Here is a 10,700-nt window from a genome sequence, read left to right on the forward strand (position 1 = left end):
TGACACATATGCACGCCCCAATATGAACTGTTCCTTTATTTTGTGATAAAGCTAATATATAAGAAGCCTATGTGCATTTTTAAGCCCTTCTTAGAAGGGGGCACAAACATTTGAGCTTTAGAGGCAGACACGGATACCCCTTTGTGCAAATTACACATCACTGAATGCTGCTGCCCCTATTAGCTTCCTACTAAAGGGAAGGGGTAGGGAAATCAATGAAGGGTCTGCCTGGAAGCAGTCATTGCTGATACTGGCAGCTCTGTATGCAAAAGTCATGAGCCATTCTGTTAGGTCCTCCAGTCATTTTTCCTCCTATACACATACAAGATAGATTTTGGATTATCAGATTAGGATCTACTAAGATCTATAAGGATCTACTACTCCATCTTGTGGTCCAGAAAAAGTTTGTCTGTTATTCTGCTGTGCAGAGCAATGTGTCAGAATAAGTCCAGCCTTTCCTCTTTTTTTTTTTTTTAATTAATTTATTTTCTTTTTCTTTTTTAAAATAAAGTAGAATTTGACATCAGTTTCATACTTTTCCTCAAGAGATGCAGAACTTAAGGGAAAGTACTGTGTTGACATCTTTGGCATGCTTCAGGATGGACACTGCAAGGGAAGTTTGACTATTGAAAAAGGAGGAGAAACAAAAGTTAAAGCAGTGAAGAGTGCTACCTGGTACATGTGGAGCAAAAAACTAGATACGTAGCACCTGGCTGCTTTTTTCAGTGCATACATTAGACCCCTGGGAGCAGCCTGTTTGTAAATAGCAAATAGGAAAGCAATAAGGGTGTATTCTTGCGTGCTGCTGAGGAGCCAGAAAGCCTTGCTTGCTTCCCACCGTTCTGCAGCCTTCAGTAAAGAGGAATGCCATGCAGTCACCCGGCTACAATCCTTTCTGTACATAACACCACAGAAGCTGTTTCTCAAACTAGCAGGAGGGCTGTAGCAAGGCATGGCTTGTTGCTCACTGTGTCTCTAATTGTACTGCTTGGAACTTGTGCAATATTTTTCTCAAGCTCTGAAAGAGTAATATTCTTTCACTGCTGAAATCACAACTCCTGTGTGCCTCAGTGGGATGGGATCAAACCATCTCTGCCCTTCTGATCCTGCACGTTTATGCTAGTATAACTTGCATCTTCTAGGGAAGCAGTTAATAACAAAGCAAATCAAGAAAAGCTTCATGTTTGAATACTCTAGCACCAGTCTGATAGTGCTGGAGACCATTTTGGACACTTAAATTTGTGTATATTCTTAGACAATAGTAATAGCAAAATAACAGTTAATGTCCATATAAATAGTGCAGCTTCTGCAGTTATTTGTGCTTTTGGAAGCAAGTGGTTGTGCTCAAAGCCTTAAACAAAGAGCAGGAGCACTGAAAAAATTACCATCTTCTATAAAAAGTCTTACGATATAATAAGGGCAGCCTGTTTTACTGCATACCAGCAATCAGAATGCTAGTCACAGAAATCATTTATGGACTGGCAAAAGACAACTGCCTGCCCAATTCCTGTCCTGTGTTCCTGTGTTTTATTTATGAACGTGTTATCATGGAACTCTGTGCCTTGGAGACTCGCTGGTGTGCTTTGGATGAATGTGGGTGAAAAGAAATACGTGGCTTACAGAGACAGTTCTCCCCACTGATGGTTTCTGTTGCTGTTGCAGACCCTAGTTCTCAACCTTTGTCATGCTTCAGAGAGAGATTGCATAACGTGTTTAAATACAGAATGGGGGAAAGGAGCAAGAAGAGTGAGAACAAAACAAAGGATTCCCTTGATTAATAGTTAGGGTTTTTTCCATGGTCTTCACAAAGAATGTCACAATGCAGGCAACTTAACTGTTTCCTCTCCTTTGCTTCTACCTCCTTTCTCCTTGTTTATGAAATAAAAGTTTCAAAATCTTATAAGGCTGAAATGAATCTATACAGAAGCTGAGATGCTGAATTGTACTGCAGTTCTCTCTCCAGGGCTTCCACGAAATCAGGGCTGTTTCAGCATTACTTGGGGGTGTGGGCACTTTTGCTGCTGGTTCCCCAGAGGGCTCAGATGTTCATCTTTGGGAAGTCAGGTTCTGAGGGACAGTAAAGCCTTTCCTTGGAAACTATTCTCACTTGGGCACCAGTGCACAACATCTACACAATTAAGCTTAAATCCTGCCATGGCAGGTCCAAAATGTCACAAAGGCAATGAAAAAGAAAGGGAAGATTAAGCAGTTGTAGTTGGAAGAGAGAATAATAGGTTGTCAAGATATGGGTCAAATGGCTTGAGGAAGAGAAACTGAAGGTTTATAATCAGTGAGATAATCCTGGAATCTTTACATCAACTTCACTGAAAGCAGATTGGGGTGAGAGAGTTGGCCCAAATACAAGTTATTTCAACTTCAATAATAGCAATTTCTTGTTGTCATATTAGAAGGCAAGAAGTGAAGAGTCAGTTGCAAATTAATCATAACTGATCCTCTTTTCAGTGCAAGATTCCCTGAAACCCAGTAGCATGCTTTTGTGTACTCTATGGGAAGAATATATACAGTGCCAACGGGAAGTATAAAGAGAGAGGTAGGAGTAAAAGATCTCAAACTGTTACTACAAAGATTTTGTATAAACTTGTCTCCTGCTTCCTAAATTACAGTATTTTAATATAAATATCTCTAAGTATGGAATGTATTTAGTTGTGTTTATTATTTTGTAACATAGCTGAGAGCAATTAGCTACAATATCATCTAGTAATTACAGTATATGTAAATGCTGTAGAGTTTACAGTACAAACGTATACTAGAGAGCCACACTTAACTATTTCATCAGTTGGTGAATGCGGGACAAAGACTTCAGAACTGAGCACAGCTGATGAGACTCTCACTGTACGCAGCAGAAATTTAGGCAGCGAGCTTTGATGTTGCTGCTTAAGCTGCTCTGAATTCTGTAAACCATTTGTTTCCATTTTAATTCACAGCAAGAGGCTCAGTAATTTGTGGACTGCTTTTAATCATAACTTCCCTCGTAACAAATTTAAACACTTGCCAGAACTGTATGCTCCCTCTCATCTTGCATTTAAGTAGCTCTATTAGTTTTCTATTTCACATTGGTTTAAGTATGGAAATGAAAGTATTCATTTTTTGAAAAAAACACCTTTAGGCTGCTCTATTCACATATACACTGAACTGACAAAGAGGTTTGTGCTATTTTCCCAAAAGGTGAAAGAGAAATTCTGCCCCTAAATCATCCATGCCACATCTCAGCCTCCTTACAGATTCTTTATTTCTTTAATAAAGAAGGGCTGTTGGCTGCTACACTCCTGAAATGGCCTTTCTGTTTTCCTTTGCTTCTAGCAAATTTAATAAAGAGCTTAAAAAGATGTCAGGGAGAAAACAGACTAGAAAAGATGAAGATTAGATACTCGCTGTGTTAGCTTCAATGAGTGTCCTGAAGCTGAGATCCCTGGCCAAATTAAGAAACTCCTGGATCTGTTAATATGAGCATAGTAAAGTATCCTAACTCAACTTTCATTACTAACTTGTAGAGGAGGAATGCCTGTCCTGTGGGAAGGGTTTTCCAAGGCTATGCCTGGCTTCTTCGCGCAACTTAGAAGGGCATAAAGAAATGGATGGGGAAAAACATTTTAAGCAGAGATTTTATGTTCCAAACAGTGGAACTAAGATAGCACTTTACTACTCAATGTCTTTCCTTCCTCTTAGTTTAGAATAAAATGCTTCTAAGCAGTAATCAAAAAATATGTTCGTTCTTTGCAGTGAGAGGCATGCTTGCTTTTGTTGGAAAAACAGCTCATTTGGGTCATGCCAGCTTCTTTTACTGTCTTGGAGGAGCAAAGGTGGAACACCACTTTGATCAGAGCATCTTGAGTCTGATCTGAATGTCCTGCACTGAACACAGGATGGTCCTCTTAAGGCGCAACCTCTATCTAAATACCATGAATCTTCTCTGGAATCTTAGTAAAATTGTCATGCTAAGGGTCTTTAGGATTGTTCAGGGACAGATAACTTCTCTATTTCATGAGATATTTAGCTGCGAGCTCATATATTGTACTACTTCATGGTATTCTGAGTCTGACAGAAACTACAATTTCAGAATTGATGAAAGATTTGGGTCAGTAATATTCAGTTTGTCCTTGTCAAATATTCAGGATATTTCATATATAGTAGGTATAAAATACAGTAGTTTATAACCCTGGAGAAATTACAGTCCTGAAGAGTTATTTTGTGGAGCCAGCAAGACTGATGGGCAAGTGAAGGAGAACAGGGAATTTCAGAGGAGTAGCTGGCATGTGAACTACAGTGCTGGTGAGCCTCACTGAAGCTATGCTACATATAAACCAGCTGATTAATAGCTGTCAAAGAGAAGAAAGAGGAGTGATGAAGTCATGTGGGAAAAGGAGGGGAGAGCTGCTGTGAGCTGGCCATTGAATTCAGGAAGAAGGAAATGTCAAAATGGCATAGCTGAGATTGTCCCAGATGTCACATTAAGCCCTAGAGCACAAAGCTCACGGCCACTGTAGGGACGTCAGCGTAACAGTTTGACCTGTCTGAGGTCACTGGTTTGATAGTGGGAATTGAAAGCCTGTATTAGGAAACTAAAATCACTTGATTTGCATCCATGCTTTGACTGATTAATGAGTCAACTCTTGGCATAGTCTTTGTAATGAGGTTGCTTCAAAGTTGATTTATCATCATCATCAGTGCTATTTTGGAATGTAAACGCTGATATTAAAAGACAAAGGTCAACCACCTTTGGAAGTTAAAGTGCCAGATTGTATTCTTACTCATATTAATGATTAAATTTGCTGGCAAACACCTGGGTGCAGGGCTTGGTACAAAAGCAAGCTGTTGCAGGTCAGCATCAGATCTTGTTTTTTGGTGATATGATGCACTAGCCTTATTTATAATAGATAATATTTGGCTGCATATTGTCTTTGGTACCTGCACTGTGGATTGCAAAATCCTGCATAAGAGCTTGTGGAAGTATGAATAAGAAATGAAGCATTATGATAAACTGTAAGATTCTTCTGTTCTAAAAAGTATTGACTGCTGGTGAGCTGTACTGTGAAGCAAATGATTTCTTATGTGATCTATGAACACTTAAGAAAATAACATCTCAGAGGAGATTAAAAGTGTATATTATGATAGCTAAAGAGCTGTTAAAATATTTATCTGCTGCTGTTTGTAAATTCATGAAAAGCTTAATCTGATGGTTATGATACAGTAAGTCTCAGGTGACTAATCCAACAATTAGTAGCCTGAGCATAACTGACCGTGCAAATACTTTGACTCACAAAAAGGAGTATTTTATGTTGGTAAATCCTTTTTCCACAAATTTCAGTGGGAAGTGGTAATTTTTCCAAAGATTATGCAGGAAAATTAAACAGAAATGTTAATATTAATTGTATCTGGTACAGAGTCAACAATAGCTCGGTTACCTAAGGCTGAGCATCACCTTCCCCCACAGGGAGCACATCTGTTAATCATGCTAGGCATTACTCAACTTCAGTTGGCATCAGCAACATTTTAGGTGTAATCGAAATTATCATGACAAATCTTTCCCTAAATTGATGAGAATCTACTTTTGACACTATTCATTACTTCAGCACAGCCTCTTACTGATCTGAGGAATGCTTAAGAGGTTGGACGTGTTAGGGAGTCTTTTTAGAAACAAACAAACACCACCACCACCAATGGGACTCTTGCCAGACATGAGTTATGATGAGCTCAGAGCACTTGTGAGAACAGCCAGTAGGGACAGCCGTAGTTGATGGTTTCTCCAGTGACATACTGTGCTGATGTTGGACTCTCGGACTGCACAAAAAGCATTTGTCTTGTTGCAAACAGTACGTCTCCTTTGTGTTGTCATGAGTAGCTGAGCGGTGTTTATTGATCAGCCAAGCTGACGAGGCAATGTTTGAGAATTCTGCCCTTTCTGGAGTGTCACCTTATCTGCAGAATGGCAGCTTGCTGATGTACCATCCCTGTCATTTTATAAACTAGTTTAGCACACAGAGTGGGCACTCCTGCTTCTGAGTAGTCAGTGAGGACAAGATCTCATCCAAACTGTTCAGAATAAACTGTCCTGAAAGTTTTCTGACACCAGTTTCATGTTATAACACAGCCACTGGTCTGCCCAAATGAGCAGGCAGCTCATATGGAAGCAGGTAACTGACAAATATTCCAGCTGTTTAAATCTTACTTAATATGTGGGATTATTTTGCTTAATAGCTGAAGACTGTTTCCAAAAGCCACAGTCATCAGAAAGGTTACATTCTGCCATCTATCTTTGTACTGAAGTCCCATTGGGGTGTCTCAGCAGGCTACTCCCAAAACACAGATGTTTCTGGCAATTCATTCAGCATTTTAGTGTTGCTGGATACCTCTTGCTCTCTAGCTTTTCATTACTGGGAGCTTCTTAAAATATAAATTGTTGTGTTTTTGTTTTTTTTTTTCTTTCCGAAATCACCAGTGCTGTCTCCAAAGTAACATAACATTAGAAATGACTACATAGGTACCTCTGGGCGGTGCGTGCTCTGTGTCAGTAGAACTCACTGAAAACTAACAGGACTTTTATCCGCGTGGAACTTCAACCTGAAAGCCTCTATGTCTACTTTTTAATCAGGAAACTTCCCTGGAGTTCATCAAAGAAAGAAACTCGAGGATTTGGCTAATAAGAAGTGGATATATGTGTATAGTGTCTCCCTCCCTGAAAATTCAACTTTAGGGAATACGGTGTGTATTTATACTTTTCAAGGTCCTGGAAGTTCTCAGGCTTTATGAAGAACAACCTATTTTTACAAGCATGGAAAGGCCCTTAAGTGTGTCCGCTGGCATCTTAAATTAGTCATAGCTAGTCTTAGAACATCATAGTCCATGTCACCCATGTCATTTTTGTCAAATGTGAAGGGAAATGCCATTTTCTACCACTTCCATGTTCCTAAACACTCCCATTTAAGTTTATTATTAACATTTATAAGCTGCTGTGGAACTTTTGTGGGTGTAGATTTTGAAAGAATAGTAATTTTTTCCCCATCTAGATGGCACAAGATACACTGAAAACAAAGGTGTTAAAATATCTTAGTGGCTTAGGGCTTGTGGCAATGAAAAATACTTCCTTTTCACTGCCTTTTTTGCATCAGTCTGAAGATACTCAAGTTTGTAACCACTCAGTTCACTCAGCAGCCTAGCAAAAATACTAAGGCAGTGTGTAAGTAGTGCCTTTATTTTTATTACATCTTCTTTATGGATATGTAACCCACTGGATTCTTTTTGAGGTAGCTAAGCTTGCTGTGGTGCTAACAGGGTTCCCTCCTGCAGCAGCAGTGTGGGAAAGAACACATTTAAAAATATCAATGAATGTAGGACTGGGAGGATAGAACTGAAACACAACAACATCTCAGATCGCTGCCCCCTGCCTCTTGTTCTTCTTTGCTCTTGTAGGAAAATGTACCCATAGAGCTAACAAGCCACCAACCCTAGTGTGACAGAGATGAAGGACTAAGCTGATGTGAAACTCAGTAAAGCACTGTTAGAGGCTGCATCTCCTACAGGAGTTTCTGCTAAATGAAATTGATGTATATGTGCAACATGGAGGCAACAGATGGAATTTTATTTTTTTATTTTTATTTTTTTAAGATGCCATAAAGACAACTGTTGTAAAAAGAAGGATGAAATGGAGCCATTCACAAGTCACAGCCTATATCTGTATTCCCTACCACTCAGCTCAAGGTCTGTCCTGGAAACTGTCATCATTGACAGTGTATTAGCTGATACAATGGTAGCCAAGGGCTGTCAAACAGCATAGAAAAAGAAAAACAACAACAACAACAAAAAAAAAAACAAAACAAATCTCAGGATGATTAAACTTCATTAAACCTAACACAACCAAACCATAAAGTATTAGTTTGTCCTCACATCAGCCAAAGCTGACGTGTCTTCATGCATCTTTCCTTCTGAATTGTTGATGATTTTTGATCATGATGACTATCTCATCTTTCATTTTATGGTAAAATAAGTCTTTTCAAGTGCCAGTAAAGAGTGTTGTGCTAAACATATGTTCAAGAATGACACCCTACATATTGATTGAGATGCTTCCTACGGCTGTTTGTGTTTATGATATCAGCAACCAGTTTTGTCATTCCATAGAGTTTGGTAGCAGAGGGCCCATTTACCTTTGCTTGTAAAGTTTTTGATTCTGCTTTGACAGAGAGGAAGAATTGGTTCAAACTTTTCTCTGCCTCTTGTGACTGTGAAGTAGTTGTCTTTCTGTTCACTCCAGTTTGCAAGTTTTTAAATCAAAAGATGCTAAAGAAGATGCAGGTGTCTCTGACTGAACTGACATAAGATAATGCGTAAACACTAATCCAAATGTAAGGAGGTTGCAGGATGTTACCTCCTGTGCCTGAACTAGCTGCAAATTATAAAGGAAGCAGACTAAGAATGTGATAAAAGGTGACCCAAAGGATAATAGAAAGGAATTCAAACACTATGGGTGTCACTGTGTGCAGTGTGAGATAGGAAAACATATCTCTTTCCCTAAAGTTTGTAAGATTGAGATACGAGAGTGGTGAGTCTGTATGGAGACACCTGAGTGATGCTTCCACTACACCTGCAGCCTGCTGGTATCACAAGGCATTGTACTGCTGCGTTGTGAACTGCTGGAATTAGTTATGGACAATAATGAAATAAGGATGGAGTTTATTTTTCAGTATTGACCATTTTCTGGATAGTGAGCTGAGAGATTCTGTGACCCTCTTCTGAAGTTCTGGAGGTACCAAATGGGAGGAAGTATTTCAGTTCCAGCCCTTCCTACTAGCCTGATAAATTCTGAGGAGCAGTGTAACTTCGTGCCAACTGATAGGGATTCTCCCTTCCTGCATTCCTCCATTTGTGGCCAACAAGTATTTTATGCTACAAGCATGAATCCTTAGCCTTTATCACCAGGCAACCACATTAACAAGACATCCCTAACTATCTTACAGAGCGTGCTTTCATTCTAGCAGTTCTTCCATCTGTGCCATTCACCATTTACACACAGTCCTCCATCTGCTAGGCAGGGTCTGTTCTCCCTATGTGAGATTTCAAAGCACCCAGGCACCTGCCTGGCTCGCAGATGGTGTTACTCCATCACAGCGTGGAGGCATCAGTGCCAACGCAGCGACTTTTGGGGAGATGAAAGGGGATGATGGAGTTAAGGGCTTCCTGAAGATGTGCCAGGCACTCTGAGCTAACAGTAACTATTGTGTGTGATCTATTTGTTGCTGTCAAACTGTGCAGGAGGTGAGGCTTTGTTTGTAACAAGTCCCCTACCTACTTTGGGAAAAGAACCTCTCAACTGTAGCACGAGGGCAGAAATCCCGCTCTCCCATTAAAACCACCCCAAAGAAACCTTTTTCTGATCCAGCGGTAACTTTTCTAGATGCTACTTCATACCACTCGAGGTTTTTTTTCTCCTCTCGATACTAGTTGTTGCCAACGAAAAGAAGGCTGGCGCGGCAGCAGAAGGCAGCTATGCCCGTGCCCAAAACTAAGTTCAACTCCGAGGGGGGCGAGCGGTCCGTGCCCCGACGGAGCTCGGCGGAGCGGGATCACGGGGAGAACGGAGGAGCGGCGGCCCCTCTGCGGGCACCTTACGGCAAATCCCCCAGCTTTTGGGTTTTGGGGCTGGGGTCGGGGAGCGAGACCTCGCGAAGCGCCTTACCCCCTCCATTTTTGTAGCAGAGGTAGGGGAACCTCCAGACGTTGGCCAGGTCCACGGCGAAGCCGATGACGGAGAGAAGGAAGTCGATCTTCTTGCCCCACGTCTCCCTGTCCTGGGGGCCGTAGCGGGGCGCGGGGGCGGCGGGCAGGAGGTTGCTGCTGGTGTATTGCACGCCGTTGTGCTCCTTCACGAGGATCAGCTCCACGTCCTTCCGCGGGGGAGGCGGCCCCGGGCGCTCCGGCAAAGGGGCCACCACCGACACTTTGCGGTCGGGCTGGATCTGTTTGTTCATCCTCGCCTTAAACATCCAGAGAGAGCGAGCTTGAGGCGGGGGAGCGGGCGAGGCGGGGCGGGGAAGGGAAGGAGGGAAGCGAGCTGCCCGCTGCAGGCGGCTCCGCTCTCCAGCCCGCCGGTGTCAGCGCGGCAGGAGCGAGGCACGGCCGTAATAAGAGCCATGCAAATGAGGCGGGAGAAGGGGGGACCGGGGCGCCCCCAGGGAGCGGGGCTTCCCGCGCCCTTCCTCCGCAGGGGAGCGGCCGGCAGCCGGCGCACCTGGGGCCGCCCTGCCCTGCTCTGCCCGTCGGGCACCGAGCGCAGCCCGCCCCGCGCTGCCCAGCGGGGCTGCCGGGGATCACGCTGGGGCCCGGCCCTGCCCTCGTGTCCCCGGCCGGGCAGTCCGAAGGGGCTGTCGGCGGGCGGCAGGTGGAGCTGAACCGCTCCGCTCTCTGGCTGAGATGCGGGACGGAGGCAGCTCTCCCTTTGCGCTTTGGGTTAAACGCTAGAATTTGGCTTTTGGGATCAGAACCCGAGGGGGTGTAGCACGAACGGCGGAGCTGGACGCTGCTCTTAGTCCCACGCCAAAACCGATCGATGCCCGACTTTTGCTTTCTTGGAAAGCACGGGGCTGGTAGGGCTTGGTTATCAGGCTGCCGTATTTGTATAACAAATTTACTGCTCTTCTAAGTGGGACCCGGATCTCTTAGATGTAAAACGAGCAAACAATTAGTTAGCA

General features: G+C 42.9%; 1 protein-coding gene across 2 annotated transcripts in view; it reads right to left on the bottom strand.

Moving 5' to 3' along the window:
* SLC6A2 (solute carrier family 6 member 2) overlaps nucleotides 1–10,288 on the bottom strand; it is a 64,959-nt gene extending 54,671 nt beyond the window's left edge. Inside the window, exons 1-2 of one of the 2 annotated variants that reach the window (XM_090149884.1) lie at nucleotides 10,086–10,288; nucleotides 9,689–10,035 (exon numbers count right to left, since the gene is read on the bottom strand). In XM_090149884.1, coding sequence (XP_090006010.1) covers nucleotides 9,689–10,035; nucleotides 10,086–10,144 — 406 coding nt within the window. In that variant the 5' untranslated portion in view covers nucleotides 10,145–10,288. Of the gene's footprint in view, nucleotides 1–9,688 lie in introns of both variants that reach the window. The other variant, XM_031615094.2, reaches the window with a different exon arrangement.
* Between the last annotated feature and the right edge of the window lie 412 nt (nucleotides 10,289–10,700).

This window comes from Phasianus colchicus, chromosome 13 (genome assembly GCF_987193195.1).
Source record: "Phasianus colchicus chromosome 13, bPhaCol1.hap1.1, whole genome shotgun sequence".
In the NCBI taxonomy this organism is placed as follows: Eukaryota; Metazoa; Chordata; class Aves; order Galliformes; family Phasianidae; genus Phasianus; species Phasianus colchicus.